Consider the following 17,776-nt stretch of genomic DNA (forward strand, 5'->3'; position numbering starts at 1 on the left):
GTAATAATGCTGTCTAGTTTAATAAAAATACACATTCAAATAAATATTTTGGCTATCCACTTTTAGGAGTTTGCAAACAATTTTATTACCAAGTTGAAGAGACTTCAGGATAGTTAGAAGTAAATTCTGAGAGCAGCACTGTTGCACTTACAGCAACTTGCTTCCTTTTCCTTGCTTACCCATACTCTCCTACAGAGAAATGAAAGCTATTGTGTCAGGAATTCTCATGCTAATACTCTTAAAAAAGAAACAAACACACACACAACAAAAGTTGTCATGTATCTTCAAATCAGTAACTAAGTAAATAATCATAATGAACCACAGCTCAGGGATTCTGCACATCTGTAAACGTTATCTGCAGCACAGCCAGTATGTTGCTCACTCCTGAGGTACTCCTTACCAAATTTTTATTGGAATTCTACCAGAGGGACCAACTGTAAGAGAGAGCTTTTCATGCAATTCAGCAAATTGTAGTATGATAATTGTTGTTTAACCAGGAAAGTAGTCTTTGAAGCAGGAGTCTTTCACATCAAAGATTTCTGGCCAAAACAGACTGGCACTGATCATTTGTTACCAAATCATCTGGCACAATTAGAATACTCTGGATATACTGACAAGTTTCATAATAGAATTTACTGGTGAGTATACTTAAAAGTTAATAAATGATGTTTATGGCTGTAAGAGCTGCCCTTTTAATTTGCTAAGGAGTTTGAAAATGTATCATACTAAGTTCTGGATGGTTTATATTTACAAAATTGAGTGTCAGCTTCAAAGTTTTGGGAGCTCTAACAGTTGAACATGAACACATTCATTTGCAATGCTGCAGGCACAGCATTAGCCAATGAGATATTAAGCTGTTTACCAAAAGTAAGAAATAAAATAAGCATATTTTTGCTGCTGGCTTCACGGAAAGTGCAATCAGCATTTTCAGATTGCAAGGTAGTCTCTCTTTGTGTTTGTTTTTGGCCGACTGATGACATTCCTGCGCCAACAATGTGTTACTGCTTGCTCTTCTTTTCAGAAATTGCTCGATTGAAATAATTGAAAGGCTTCTAAATAATATTCCAGCTCCCTTAACAGCACGTGAAACACTTGGGAAATGGAATTCCCCTTATTTTATTTTATAAACTCTATGGCTCCTATGTACCCCTTTTTCCCCAGCTGCTCTCATAGTAGGCAGTGCTTATATACAGTGGCAGATGACAAGCTAGATAATATCAATTACAAGTGATGGCAGATGAGGTGAGCTGGTACAAAGAACAATGTCTTTCATTTGAAATTTCTGCTCTTTATCTTTCTTGGAGAGATCATTCCTGTTGGCCTGGACTTGTGCATTTGATGAATGGGTCAGCGGCTAGAATCTGTATGAGCAAATGAATAAGATGCACATCTCATCCTTCAAACCATAATGAAAATCTTTACGAGATTGGATTCATGTATTGAGATGACCTAAGAATATGTTCCTGGTTTTTTACATATTACAATTTAGTTATCAAGTGACAGCATGAAGACGAACCAGCACCAACCATTCCTGAAAGCTGGAAAAGTAACTCATACACGGGTGGAGCTACTATAAGCAAGTATTTAATATTAAATTAATAAAAAAATACGTAAATCAACAGTAAGACAAACTTGTCTCATCATACATGTTCCAATCATCTTTTTGAGCAAACAGAACTGCTGACAAAGAAGCGAAAAGAAGAGTTTCATGGGCAGAAAAACGATCTAAATTGCCAAAGGTTGCTCAGTCCCTTTTTTTCTAAATTAGCACATAATGAGACCACAGAACTAATCTACAAGAAATATCTGTATACATCTGAGAGTGAAGGACGATATTATTTATGCTTAATTACCTGCACACACATACACACCTCTGTGTTGTCAGAACAAAGCATAATTACCGCAGGTGGGATCTTATTTCTCTAAACTTCACTCCTGCAAACTTACTATTAATCATAAATGGTAGTTATAGTCACTAGTACACTCTTTACATTGAAAAAAAACCCCAAACCAACCATGAAGCCACACAAAATTATAGCAAAACCTGTTGAAGAACCTTCAGATGAAGAAGTTTTTTCCACTGAAAACCACATTTTTGTCAGAGGCAAAAAAGCCCTGGGCAACAATCAAGTCTGGCCAAGCTGGAGTGAGTACACCCCTACCACGGCTGCCTCTGCACATACACAAAGGATCCCAAAATCCGGGCAGCAGTGTGACACTGGGCTACACCATCATCTCATACCCCTCTCCTGCTACAGCTGTCCTTGGAGTGACTGATTAAATATGTTCTGGGTCAGACTGACTGACTTCCCTTGGACGTACTCTTCTCTTCATGCAAACCTGTCCCAGCAGAAAAGCACAGGCATGAAGCCAAACTCTGCACACCCCGGTCTGCACACTCAAGTGCTAGTTACCCTGAAATTATCCTGAAGGATGCAGAGCTCCCCTTCACACCTTGGGAAAAGGACCAAGGTGGGTCTTAAAAACTTCTCTTGTTAAAGCTGTCACATAAGTTCCCCCCAAAATGTTTCTGTTTTCACAACAAAAGTATTTCAGAAATTCTTGGTCAGTTTTTCATAGAAATTTACTACCTCTAGAAGCTGCCAGTCGATGATTTAGTGACATGAACTAAAAATTATTCAGGAAAACCACTCACTCTCTTTGTTCAACCCATGTCAAGTTTGTTCAAGCTTGTGTTTCCTCAGCATGGCCATTAACTGATATAAGCGATATTTAGCAGGTAGAGATTCATTCCTTCATTCTCTCTCAAGATGGAAAAAGATTGAATTTTCTTTCAATTATTAAAAGCCAAGAATAATGATACCCTAAAGAAGGTGAAAAAGTACAACAAAAATATATATCAACTGTTACAGTCTGGACAATGAAATACAAAAATATGATGAAGAATATCCACAATCAGCACATAATTTATTGATTGCCCTTTCTCAAATGAAGGGCCATCAGCTAGTTTAAAAGTAAAATTACGTACTAAAATAACAGCAGAGAGAGATAAAAATTATGAGGGTCATGCAAGGGGAAAAAGATGTATTTTCAGCAAAGATTTTTAAATGAGATGGAGAGTCAATGAGGCAAAGAAATACAGGAAAGCCCTTCCATGCCAGAAAGAATTGCAGAAAAGCAAGTTCTTTCAGCATTAGTTGTGAAATGTTGAGTGGCAGCATGGGAATGAAAACTAAAAAAGCAAACTAGACACTCCTGAAATAAACTGCCATAATCCTGCTTTTTAGAATGTATATTAATTACATTAGCATAATGGCAGTTGTCTGAAAGGCCAGACAAATTGCGTAGAAGAAAATAAATGACTTGCTAAAAATGTGCTAACAAGTTATACCACCGTAAACATGAGTTTAAATTGTATATAAATCATGAATTGCATCACCTAGCTCTCTCCTGAACATACAGCTTTGAAATTCTCCTTCCGATGGCCAATCCCAATCCCTGCCCCCACCGCTCGTAGCCGTACTCCACATGAACTTTTGTTACCAACACTACCAACGTAATTTCTCTTTCTATGTCAGGAACCTGCACTTTTCTGGTCACTAGGTACATCTGCTACCAGCTCACTGAATTCAGGGTCGAGTGAGGGAAAAAAGGCAACAGGTGAAAGAAAAACGGCAAGTACTTGACGATAAAGTTCAATGACTTTGCAGCAATAGGCAGAAAGTTTAACATGAACTGGGAAAAAAGGTCAACTTTTAACAGCACAAATAAATAAACACTGGGACAGTTTATGAGGGCATGGGATGAATTCTCCATCACTTGAATCTTTGAGCTGGGACTGGATGTGCTGCTCAAATATTAATCAGGTTTAGTTAGAAGTTGCAGACTTAACGCAGGAATAGCTTAGTGAAATTTCATAGCCCAGATTACACAGGAGGCCTATACACATGATCAGTATGGTCCTCTAACACATTTCTATTTACTCATGCATGCAATCCCAGAGCAATCCAGGTCCACAGGCTGCCACTCACACTGCAAATTTACCCTACTGAGTGTAAAATTCCTTGTGGAAGAGTTAGAATCATTGCAAATGGTAAACTCCTTGGAATATTGCATAACTTCATTTTTGTGCACCGTGGATGTAGACAGACTGTTTGCACTCAATAATTATGTACACAGATAGTTAATTTGGGCATTACGTATTTTGGTGAAATTTAAAATTTTCAAGAAAAATTATTCTAATGATCTACTGGTTTTAGTTGCATATGCCCTCTCCAAATGTATTTATTCTTTAAAATGTACATTTATAACAGGCAAGAAGTGTTGGGTAAAACCTGTGTCCCTGATGGCTGGGGTTTTTCCACATTTATCCATGACAATTAACGAGTTTAACCGTGCCTCATATGGAAATCAAGTTGTGTCCTTCAGGTTATTTTAATGCACCTTGAGACTGACTACGATACTGCTGGTGAATAACCAACTGAAGAGAGTTCACGTTTGTATCCTGCACACAGGCACGCTCTTTGTCTCTCTGCTTCGTGCTTTAGGTATCTGTGCAGAGGATGCGACTAACGACACGTATTCTCGCCACGGCGTTGAGCTGAGGTCTGCAACGCGGTGACAGGGGCCAGCGGGAGCCGCACCAGCGCTGAGGGTGTCTGTCTGTCCAACCCAATGGTGATTTTGGAAGAGCGCGCTGCTCATCCCCCCCGCCTGCCTGCAACAGCACACAACCTGCTCCCTGCCCTGCCCTCCACCGCGCATCCCCGGGGATGTGCTCACGAGCACCTCCCGTGCTCCACCGCCTGCAGAAACCACAGCTCCCTCCGCCCCAGCAGTTGCTGCCTCTCGGTGTCCTGCCAAAGCATGTTAGGACAATGCAGAATAGGATTCCTGTTCTTAAAACACAGGATAATTATACTAACACTGTCACCTCACACGTACCAACAGGGAGTCCCCCCTCCTGCACTGACTCACCTGACTCAGCAGTTACTGAAAAGGAGAGCTCACATTGCCAGAGGATTATCAACCACAACAGGTCTTTCGGTGTCAGCTTATTTTAATCCATCAATCTGTAAATTACAGCATTTCTGAAGTAGACATATAACCCTTTTGGCCTTCTCCACACAACAGACAATACACACAGCTTGGGAGAAGCCTCCTCATTCAACTCTCCATCGTAAGACACACAAGGCAATACCCCGAGTCTCTCCTGCAAGTCTCAGCCCTTCACAGTTACACCCTACACAGTCTAGTTGAAACACTAACTAAGTATTAAATCTGTCAGAGTACCATACTCTTGCAGAATATTGTATTAATTTATATATAACCTTTCATAACCATAACCTTGCAGATATGTCCGAAGAATAGGCAATGTGAATACCAAACTGTTTTTTTTCCAAATATTTCTTGAACGTTTTTCCCCTGAATTGTCAAACACAATTAAATAAAAACTACAAATTACTCAATTGTGAAATCATATTTAAAATCTAAGAATTTATCTAGCTATTAAAACACCTCAGCCCAAGCCGCATTGCAGAGCAGTTCCCTAACCTGTGTGATTTAGGGCTGATCTTAATTCACCTCAAGCTGCTGTGCTACAACTGCTCTAAGTCTGCCCTGGCTCTGCTATGGCTCTGATAGCGTGGACACAATGATTGCAATGGAAGCACGGCGGACTGCATTAGCAAGGATGAGCAGCTGATGAGGTGTGCTAATTCATTTCTAGGTCTATCTAGTTTGAGCATCCACAATGATTGGCTTCAAATCCTTGACCTACAAAATTTTAAGCATCACTTCACTCATACTAGAGATTTTGTATATAGACAAAATACAGATTATGGATGACTTCTATGCCAGCAGGAAAGAAAATCCTTTACAGTCAAGATTATTTATTTTACTGAAGATTTGTTTAACAACAAAAATTTAAAAATCGTTCCAAACTCAGAACTGTAAATTAAGTTTAAACTTGGTAGACCTGATTGCTGCTAAGTACATAAATAAATGAAGTGGGAGTGGGTAGCATAGTTTAAGTGTAGTTATAGTCAGACACTAACAGTTTCTCCTGAGAGCTTTTATCGTTACTATCAGAAATAAAGAACTATCATATCATGTGCTCAGTCTCCTCCTCTCCCTTGTGTTTCTTTCAGTTAACAACTCTTATCTGGTCTTATTTGATGCAAAAACGTGAAAGAGAAACCTTAAAACAATCAATTGCCATTAGATTAAGGAGAAATTCTAGCGCATTAGGAAATATCACAAAATGGCTAAGACTGGAAGGGACCTCTGAAGATCGTGTAAGTCCACCCCCCACTTTGAAAAAGAGTTACCTGGAGCAGATTGCTCAGGACAGTGTCCAGACGGGTTTTGAGTATCTGCAAGGATGGAGACTTCGCTCCACTGAGTGCTCCCGTGTTCAACCTTCCTCACAGTTTAAAACAAAAAACCCCCACCAAACCAAGCCTCAATAAAGGAGAGCAAGCTACCTGCCAAAGAAGAAGTGCAGACGATACAGTGGTATTCCCCAGCTCTCCTTAGGAAAACATTCCTTGCCCAAGAGCTGATTACTCAGTCAAACTAAAAATCAGTATTGAAAGTAAGCAAAACTTCCAGCTGAAAAAGCACTTAGTATTTTAAATAAGGAAGAACCCCATTTATGTAGGAAAAAAGTATATTGTCTTTGCTAACCAGCACTAGCAGAAAAGTGAAAGTATGCAGAGTATCCTACCAGAACTGAGACATGCTAAAAGTACTAATTCAGTTCTAAACATCTGTCTGTCTCTGCACTACCCCAAGAAAATTCCAATTTCTTGAAGGAAAGAATACTGTATCTGTAACTGAACTATCACTACGGTCACTGTCTTCATCTTTGTCACCAGCTCTGACACCTTTATAACAACATGAGCACACAGTCCTAGAACCCGTACTTTGTATTTTCGAAGTTAGCCTTTAAAGTTAATTCTTCTCTGCTTAAAGTAATTAAAAAAAACCCCACAGTTATAACATCAGAGGTATTTGTTCGCAATTGCTATCCAATGGAGCATGTCCCAGCAGGCATTTTGTTTCTGAGAAATCCATCAAAGCCCCAGAAGGAAGTTACTCAAGTACATCGATATTGTAAACAAATGTTTTAGGTGACAGCAGAAAATCAAAACCACTCACCCCTTGTTAATAACCAATGGGTTAAAATAATGCCATACATTTTTTATTTCAAGTATCAGTATTTATATGATAAAATAGGTCATTTAATTTCATGCACTTAAGTTAAATTGTGATTACAGTGTACTAACTTGTCCTATCCTTGCTATGATATCCCTAATCAGTAACAATATAAAAGTGCTAAGAACACATCGTGCAAGCCAACAAGGGAGTCTACCTGATACTCAGAAACCAAACTAAAAAAACTGGCAATACTTAAATAATGTTTGAGTTCCCTAGTGATGGACTGTCATGATTGCTCAAGAGCAAATCAAAATAATTATCAGAAAATATTATCCTGGGATCAAACAAGAAAATTTATAATAAAACATATTTCTCATATATTTGTATAGATGAATGTTGGTATATATATTTGTGTGTGTGCATGCATACATATATATATGAATGTATCAAATCTGATCCTTGGTTTTAACCCTATGAAAAGAGAAAAGGAAGGAAAATAGACTTCAATATAGCTGAGGTCAAAAGAGCCACACTGAATTTATGATCCCAGTATGGTATTTCAGGTCAAGAGCTCCAAACTTTGTATTTCATTTGCGTAACAGAAAATAATAAAAATGCATCCACACTGGCTCGCTCAGCAATTGAAACAACCACCAGACCTGTTTGCAACCTATATCCTATAGTCTCCCCAGTGCATTTATTAGACAGAACTTACTGCAGCAGAAAAACCTGGGTTTATGAAAGGCACACCTCGTTATTAGAACTAGGGACAGCAATTAGACGTGCTTCTTATTGTTGAAATTGTACCTCCAGTCTGTTTAGCAATATACATGATTGTTGCAGTTTCAAGATTTCATGTTACGTCTTTAATTGTGGGCATTTAGCAGACTGCCTCTTATTATTAAGATACTGCTGACTTTTATTGTCAGTGTGGCCACAGGACAAGGCTAATAATTACTAGCACCAGAAGCAGCTTGTGGTTTTATATTACATTGAGGTAAATTACACTGGAATTAGAGTGGATTACTTTTATCAAATGGGGAATAAGCTGTTAATTAACTCCCCGCTGTAGCAATCTTTTTCTGAGCTTGCAACTGTTATTAGCTCTAGATTAAACTGTTGAATTAATTTCCCACTTACTTACTATTTCAAGAGTTTTTAATTTACCTGGCAGCAGTTTTAATGGGAAATTGTATTAGTGAGCATAAATTGTTTTTGGGAAGGGTAAACAGTTTGTGATAATGTTTATTAAGTCGTTTTGTTTGAGCAAAAATATAATTGCAGTTTTAATTAGTGGATGGTTGTTGGAGTATTAGGTTTGAGATTACATTATGGCATTCTGAGAAAACAATCGCCCAGGTAATCCCAGCATTTAGAACTGATAGCACATGGAAAAGCTATGTCAACACTGCTCTGACTGGTCTGTGTATATACATGTGCCCATGCACACAAGCACAAGCATGTTTAGAAAAGTAACAGGGTAGTGTGCTCACTTTGAAAAGAGAACATGTCATCTCCCTTGGTAGTCAGGCGAAGGCACACAAAGCGCTGCACGGTGTGCGTGCAGACGTGTTTACAAACACGTCAAAGAAAGACATTAATAAAGTAGCAGAATTTTGTGTACTCTGTGTGGGCACATCTCTGAGTTTTCATATTTTGTGCTGGTTTTGGCTGGGATAGAGTTAATTTTCTTCAGAGTAGCTAGTATGGGGCTACACTTTGGATTTGTGCTGAAAACAGTGCTGATAACGCAGAGGTGTTTTCGTTCCTGCTGAGTAGGGCTTGCACAGAGTCAAGGGTTGTTCTGGTTCTCCCCCCACCCCACCAGCGAGGAGGCTGGGGGGGCACAAGGAGTTGGAGGGGACACAGCAGGGACAGCCGACCCCGACTGACCCAAGGGATATCCCAGAACGTACGACATCACGCTCAGTATATAAAGCTGGGGGAAGAAGGAGGAAGGGGGGACATTCGGAGTGATGGCGTTTGTCTTCCCAAGTCACTGTTACACGTGCTAGAGCCCTGCTTTCCTGGGGACGGCTGAACACCTGCCTGCCCATGGGAAGCGGTGAATGAATTCCTTGTTCTGCTTTGCTTGTGTGCACGGCTTTTCCTTTACCTTATTACACTGTCTTTATCTCAGCCCATGAGTTTTCTCACTTGTACCCTTCTGATTCTCTCCCCCATCCCACTGTGAAGGGAGGTAAGAGAGTGGCTGCGTGGTGCTTAGTTATTGGCTGGGGTTAAATCATGACGTATTTAAAATGTGAAAAGTTCAGATCTTTTAACAGGGTAAAACTTGCTTTAAATACCCTGTATTTTCTAGCCCTGCTACTGTTGTGTCAATAGCAAAGCTAAGAGATGGCACCAAGTCATTAGAAGAAAATTTTCAGAAAGATAACAAGAAGGCAAAAAAATTAATCTGCTATGTTAAATTGCTATAGATCGTTTACTTCATTACTTATTGGTTGAATATATAGCAGCTCATTTACTGTATGTAGTTAGCTGTTTTCTAATGTTTGCAAAATCCTGGATGAGCTGCTTTAAAGATGATTGTAATATACTTTTGGGTAGCAGTATATACAAACTATTTTCATTCTATAGTCTATTTATTGACTAAGATGAAGAAAATTCCAGTAGTTTGATATGTCCTAATACATTCCACTTGGCAACAGCTGCTACTCCAGAAGACGTGGTCTTGTGCTGCATCTGCTTGCCCCGTGTGATGTCCTGAATAGCAAAGGGCATGCCCAGCAGGACTTGGGGACCCATGCTCAGGAAACATCCAACCTCACAAATCCCCACAAGTGAAATATGGGCAACAGGACTGCATTCATACACCCAAATTGGAGGGCAGAGACGGATTTTAAAAGAGCTTAACTGCACTTTATCCTTTCCAGCTGCAGTGTTACTGACTGTGGAAGTTACCACCCAGATGCCCATCACGCACAGATTATCAAGTTCTGTATGACATTGCTGTCAGATGCGTAGGCTGTGCTACTCCTGCAGTAGCTCTATAATTTGTTTCAAAAACACATTGTTAAACTAACCTGACTGAAAAGGGTTAAGAAAGGATGTCCTGAGCAGGTCAGCCTGGAGATATGAGGGCGCAACTGCTCTCTGCAAGGGAGCAGTAATGAGGACTGCATGAAGGTAGAGCCATTAACATCTAATGACCACACTTAGAAGACAGGCTCCAACTACGCCCATAAGCTCCCAGTCTATGAACCTTTCACAGTTCTTCCTAGCATGTAATGGAAGCTGCTGTTGCTTCTTATAAAAAAAGAGCAGCATGTAGGCAGTGAAATACAGAGTCGCACTTCCCACAAATATTCCGCAAGTTGACTTAGGTGCTCAAGTTCTTTTTTAAACTCTTACGAAACCTATGTATTTTCTTATAAAATTTAGAAAATATGTAAAAACAATACCAGAACCTCCCAGTTTAGGCAATAAAGATCCAGATATTTAAATTCAGAAGGACATTCTTCAACTTAGCCTTATGACTGGGTCAAGACATGAGCCCACAAGGTTCTTACATGCCCTCAAAGTAGCCCAAAGTCAAACTGGGTGGAAATGTAATAGTAACTAATAGGAATTGACATCATGTTTCATCATTTCCTGCAAACACAGGCCACTGCAGCAAAAATTACTTTACTTTGTGCCATGACCTCAATTGTTACTGATTTTCAGGAGCCTAATGGATGAGAATTGAAATGCCAAGACAACAATTGCAAATAAAGTTCCTTGTCCTCACAAGGACAGCAAACTCGATGTTACAGGGTTTGTATCTTTTTACCTTGACATCTGATATGGACGGACAGCATTCATAGATGTAAAGATGCAGTAAACTACTTAAACTGTTTCAAAAGACCCAGCATCATTTCAAAATGTAACTGCACGCAAAAGCTGTTTAAAGCATCCCACAGCGATGCAAAAGGAGTTCATGAGCATCAATTATTTTGTAGCTTTAAATATACATATGTATTGATTTACAGAATACAATGATCATCAACAGGAAATAAAAAGTTTAGATCATTCTAACTGCCATATGAATTTCCCAATTTCTATCTTGTAGTTCGGTTTAATATAGTATTTGCTAATGGAAATGATTTACCTATGAATTCAGAAATCTTAACACTTTGAGAAATTGACACTAATCCACATTATGACTTGCTGTGACCAAGTCTTCAGATCAAGAATGTCAGGAATCAGTTTTAACGAATTCTTGTAATTTTTAATTCACTGTCATTAATAATAAGGTTTTTGCTACAAACACTTGTTCTGTTTATATTAATATACTCATATGAAAAGACATTGTTACATTACATACGAGTATCCTGGATTTACTAAATGCTATCTTATACATGTGTTGCTTCAGTCCTTTATACTTTTAAATTGATGTTAGATTTCCTGAAAACCATAAAACTTTTGGAAATTATAGGGTAACAGAACATGATTAATACTTTACCACAACATTATTCAACCATTAGAAACAATGACTGAACAGTAACGTCTTTGATTTGCATGTCCTCTAATTAATATATTTGGGTTGTTTTGTGATTTCTGTTATACTAAATGGATTGTAGCCGTTTTCGACTTCAAAAAAAAAAGGAGGCACTTGTAGAGTTTGCCATCCATTAACAATCAAGATACACCAGGAGAAGTAAATAATTTTTAAGCCACAGTACTGCCTCAGAAATTGCAGGTAACATTGTTTCCAGCTCAGGGATTGGGGAAAAAAACACCAAACAGCACTCCTGCTGTTTTCAAGAAGCATTTGGTACCTTTCAGAGACGCAGAAAAGTTGCTCATATTCTGCATTCCGCCTTCCTCTGTGGTTTCCAGTGACCATTTGTCACAGCCCAGTTCCACCTCATCTTGTGCTGTAAAGCCCACTGCGTATAACAAGAATTCATCAACGCAGTGTAAAAGATACCACAAACCCCTAACAACTAAGGGGAATCTACCTCCTTCTGCGAGGGGGATGCTCACCTCTCTCTACACCCAGTACTAACAGCACCCAGTATTAAAAGCCCTCCCCTGCAATGCACATGCCAGCACAGTTGCACATTATTAATACACCCCAAAGCAAGAACTAGCTTTTTACAACAACAACAAAGCAGCCCAAAATGAAGCTACCAAACCACGAGCAACCGATTCCATTTCTGACCCACTTGAACCTACAGATTCTTTTTTCTCATTCAGTGTTTTGGCCAGATAGATCACAGCCCAGAACCGTTTCCCTGAAGCTAGGAGTACCAGCAGCTACTACGTGTTGAGCAGCAGCCCTCTGCTCCCCTGCTCCAGTTTTGCCACCGCTTTCCCTGGTTGCCAAGTCCCTGTATCATTAAAGTCCCTCCTTGTGAGGGGTTTGTAGGAACTAGACGGAGGAAACAATTCAGCTTAAAAGTAACCTGGCAAAAAAAAGATGACGTTTTCTGGGTCAAGCCTGTAGTCCATGTCTCCAAGTAGGCCTCCATGCTGAACTGGTGCAACTCGCTGGCTGTAAGGCTGAAAAAAGCAGTAGCTGATAATGGTTCTTTACTGGATGGAGAACTATGATCTAGCAATAGACACGGGTGTTAGCAACTACATTACAGCAGTAAACACAGCTGTAAATCATATAATGCTAATTAACATTTGTTCTTGGTTTTTGTTTCTCTCCATCAGCACTTTTTTCCTGTACTGTGTTCGAGGTGTGGTCAATGTTAGAAACCATTAAATGTTCTTGAAAAAAATCTACAATATGCTTTTTTTAATTCAAACAGAAACATAAAAATGTTCAAGTGAAGTTTATTCAATTAATTTTAGTTCTTAATTTATAAAGATTTTACTGTTCATGCAAAGGAAAATGGGAGTTAAGATGCAATGTGCTGACATTCAGTGTAGTTTTACAGCCTTTTTAATACAGAAGTAATTTTAAAAATAATAGGCTTAAAATAGTAAAAAACCAAAAACTAATAGTTTTGCTAAATTACCTTTTTATTACATGGTTTCAATTAGCATTCCCTCATCCTCCCACCCAACACACAGATTGTTCTCTCTTTTCTCTGAAGGAAATTATGAGATGATAGAAGTACAGAAGATACTTCAACCAAATGTTGGAACCTCAATTGAAAACACAAGTATACAGCATCCCCAGAATGATTTGTTGCAGCAAATTCTATAAAAGTTAACAGTTCTTAAAGACGTATATAACTTATGAAGCATGTTTCTTGCATATGGTAATAGAGATTATTCTACTAAACTCATCAGTTATTACATTTAATATGCACTATGCTAAAAATTACAAATAATAAAATGCTTTCAACCTGAATGTGGTTTTTCATTTCTTTGAAGTCATTAGAAAGCTGCTGTGGTTTTAGTTAAGGTATTATTCTGTAGCATGAGGAAAATGTTATACTACAGGTGCAGAAAAGATTTAATCCACATGTTGCAAGGTTACATATGGATATAAACAGTGGATTAATCCTCAGTTCCCTTCAGTTTTGACTCTCCCAGGTCACAAGAAAAATGGCCTAATTGTGAAATTGTATGGTTCCCTGTATTGTCAACACCTTTTATTTCATCTGCAGAAGGTTTTGTGAGACAGGCCCTAACTGATTATAATTTCATCATCATTTATAAAACTAAAGATCACAAAATAGGTAGAAATGTCCATACTGAGAGAAAGAAAAGACGTCACTCCTGCACACATTATAGACAAGCACTGTACCATAAAAACCACTCAGCCTTGTCTATACTGCTGTAACAGCAGCGTGTAGACCAACCGCAACTAGACCTAAGTTAGGCTGCTCAGGTATTCAAATACGTAAGTAAACAGTACCACAGAAATGAGACTCAAACTCTGTTCAAGAATGCTGTAAACACCTGAAATCAAATATCAAGATGTTCTAATGAGACCACATTTAATATGTGCTTGGGTACAGAAAATATTAATTCTCTTCGCTGACTTAATGAGCATAGCTTTTAATGCTCAAGGTTCTGTAGTGAAAGTTCACGTCTGGAAACTCCAAATGCCTTCTAAATATGTTTTTGAATTATTCTCCTCTTAAGGCATAAATATTTTACCCTAATAAAATCAGTCCTATTTCCAAAAAGCTTCTATTATAAGCACGCTGATATATAAAGCCATAGAGCTTAAGAACTCCATAAAAAAAAAGTCACTTCCTGTTCTATTTTCTCTCTCAAGCAGAAAAAGACAGTTATGCTAAAGAGTACTCAGAAAAAGCTAGCCTGTGACCACAACATATGCAGAACTGGGAACCCACTTCCAAAAACAACTTACTAAGGGACCCAATCCATGTAAATATTAAACATCTGTTTTGTTCTGTTTTTTTAAGAAAAAAGGGCAGCCGAATTAGAGAAAATACCTTAAAGCTTTCTTTGGAGAATTTCATATTTATCTATCAACAATATATATCATTTATTCTATCTTCATATCTTATTCTCTATGATGCCATTCCTTAAAAAGGATATTTGTCAAACATAAAACTGTCAGGCTACAGTAGATCTGCGTTAAGATTAGCTCTCTACTTGACACCAGATTCATCGACCTGAATCTGCTTGACATACCTATTATAGGACAGAAGTTAAGAACACAAGCAGGTTCAATCACATTATCCAAAATACAAACCCAAAGCTGTTAGGTGAAAAAGACTTTTTTTTTTTTTTTTTTTCCCCCCCAGGAACTGCACAGAACAGAAACGTTTTGAGAGATACATGGAAACCTACAGAGCTCAATTTGATATGATGCTATTTAGGTATGTACAAACACACATACAAATCAATGGAAATCAATGTACATCTTCCTATTAAGTTAGACAGCAATTTTATAGTTGTGATTGTTACGTCTAAAAGCAGCAAATTTTAGACAGCTTTATGAAACAACAGGTAAACACAGTTTAGAACCAGAGCCAAATACAGTCATTCATTCACATGAGATATAAATAGTAGTAAACACCTTGGATTTGAAGAGTCTTGAGCTTTGCAAACTTTATCTGGGTTTCAGCAGGAAAAAACAAAGTTCTTAAATCTGGAAAAAAAGAACACTATTAAAAGCACATATATGCTACTAAAACTGAATTTTCATCCTTTAACAATGCAAACTTCTACTTATTGCTAAGTGGGGGAAAAAAATGACCATCACCAATATCAAAATCTTGAAAAAGGTTAACAAGCAACAAAGGTTCAAATGTTTTTCAGCATGCTCATCCATGCAAGCACCTATATGAAGCACTCTGTGTGCATAACATGCTCTCCACATGTGTTCAAGTGTTACTACTGTCTCCAGGTGAAAGTTTCAAGCACAGGAACATTATGCACAGCAGCATACGTTCTCCAAGGAGAGACCGCGAAGGTGCAGCGCCAGAAGACTGTTTACCTCCTCTGAACGACAGCTGGGGATCAGTATAACTAAGTAAGACTCCCCGTGACAGGTAATCACAACATGGAGCCAATACACCGCAAACTTAGCTCAGTACTAGCCCTGTTGTGTCTGAGTCAGGTACGCTGTAAAATTTCAATGATGCCTTTAAATTCTAATGGTTTCAAGCTGCTCTAAACTTCTGCAGCCATCAAAAATAATCTGTCATGGGATTAAGGGGTATGAACATCATGTCATAGCCACTCTGCTGTTAGATTTATTGGAGAGTAAAGCATGTCATTTATGCATCAACTCACAGGAGAAAAAAGCAATCCCTATGAAGTTAATCTAATAATAGACTGGAAAGCAATGATTACTGTTTCATGTGCAGTAGCTATTTGTAGCAGTGGTTGGCCTAATTCAGCAGGCCTTGCCTGTCAGAGCTCTGGGATTAGCAGGCGTTTAGATGAAAATCTATCGGGGAACATCAAGAAATGGTTTAATGAGGAACAAAAGTCTTCATTGTTACATCTAATATTTGCTGAAACTTTTCCATTTGCACCACTACATTTTTAAAAAGCTTACTGGAAGTGACATCCGAAATAGAATACAAATGTTGAGGGTCTATAACTTTAATTAATCTATGACAGCTCTCTACAATTTCACCATAAAAGTCTGCTCTCACTATTCTTATGCAGGTAGAATGCCCTGAAACTGAGCGCAAGATTTTTTGAAGACGTGACGAATAATCATGGCCTCACTGTACTATACATATTTTCCACCACTAAATATTTCACATCTATTGACTAATCAACCTCCTCACTCCCCACATGGTATAATCCAACTGTTGGCATCATTTTAGAGGAATGGAAGCAAGAAGACAGACATCTGATAATCAGAACCTGAACATACAGCAAAATGGTACAATGGGGACTGGACGCCAGAAGATCCTGAGTGAGTCCCCAAACCATTCTCATGCCAGAAGCCATGCACCTCCCACTAGGAGGTGCCTTGAACAGCTTTAAGTTTTTAAAACAATTTATTAAAAAAAAAAAAAGGATCTCAAATCCTTTAATTAGGTTCAAGTTCTAATGTTAAATAACCCTGGGGAATAGGTTGCATTTCATCTTCCTTCATCCATTAAGCAAAATTAAAACTAACCCTGGGAAGATATTTCAATTCCCTTTTGCTTATAGATATTGTTCACTGTAGATTAGAATGAACGTCTCAAATGGAGAAAACAAGGCATTCCTATCAAAAGAAAAAACAGAAGTTGATCTGGTTAATACACACAATACACAGCTATTTCTCTCCAATAAAATTCTCAGCAAAGAACTAAAAAGAAAGATAGAAAATAAGGCACTCCAGTGTACTTCCACATGAATGTAAGAGACACACAAGGGAACACTTAGCCATACCACAAGTTCTTATCTTCATAGGCATGCAGTCATTTCCACAACCTCTACCAGAAAATTACCTAACCAGCAGAACCCTCTTCAGATAATCATCAGCAGGTATGAAAGGTCTAGATTAAAACTGTTACTACAGCCAAGTCGTCCCTTTCTCACAGCATTGTCATATAAAAGAGGAGACACCGTGGACTAACAAATCAATCAGACCGTGCATCGAATCCCTGCTCCATCCATCACAATCCACCTCCATGCTCTGTCCATGTCTAGCCACCAGGAAAATACTAACCCGCATCTCAGGAAGAACAGCTTTTACTGACAGCCTTCTAAAATCAAGACGTGACTAGCTTCGTACTATCCTTAGTAACTACGTCACCCAAAGTACTTTTCCTGCCAAAGTTGCCATGAGTCCCTGAATCCCCCTTATTGCAAATAACGCTGCAAAATGTTATGTCTTTATGAACTGTTCTCAGCTAGTCCATTTAACTGCAAAGGTAAGCCAGACTTTTGACATTTTTGTGAGACAGAAAGCAAAAGCACAACCACCAATATTTACACTAGAAATTCAGATTTACTAAGACTTAAATTTATGCAGGGGAATGTGATCTAGGTGCTGGAGAAAAAATTATCTAGGACTAGCACATATCTCATACCATTTCTTGTAAATGCGTAGGAACAGGCAAACACGGACTACTTCATCAATAGTAAATACTGACATGGTCAGAAGTCTGGACTGACAATATCATTATCAACCTACTCTATTTTACTAATTTAACCCATGAATCTTCAGACTCACAGTTAAACCAAGATGAGCCAATACTGCATACATCTTTCACTTCAGAAAACATTTAATTTTACTCTGGGATTTGATGTAAAAACTTTG

The 17,776-nt window shown here is 38.4% G+C and overlaps 1 protein-coding gene across 5 annotated transcripts in view; it reads right to left on the reverse strand.

Annotated features, from left to right (window-relative positions):
* Positions 1–17,776, reverse strand: part of DACH2 (dachshund family transcription factor 2) — a 313,627-nt gene that overhangs the window by 120,184 nt on the left and 175,667 nt on the right. For 3 of the 5 annotated variants that reach the window (XM_075053842.1, XM_075053841.1, XM_075053839.1), the window contains exon 3: positions 15,083–15,154. The exons of the other annotated variants lie outside the window; for them this stretch is intronic. In XM_075053842.1, coding sequence (XP_074909943.1) covers positions 15,083–15,154 — 72 coding nt within the window. The remainder of the gene's footprint in view (positions 1–15,082; positions 15,155–17,776) is intronic. 5 annotated transcript variants of the gene reach the window in all.

The sequence above is a fragment of the Buteo buteo genome, chromosome 22 (genome assembly GCF_964188355.1).
Source record: "Buteo buteo chromosome 22, bButBut1.hap1.1, whole genome shotgun sequence".
In the NCBI taxonomy this organism is placed as follows: Eukaryota; Metazoa; Chordata; class Aves; order Accipitriformes; family Accipitridae; genus Buteo; species Buteo buteo.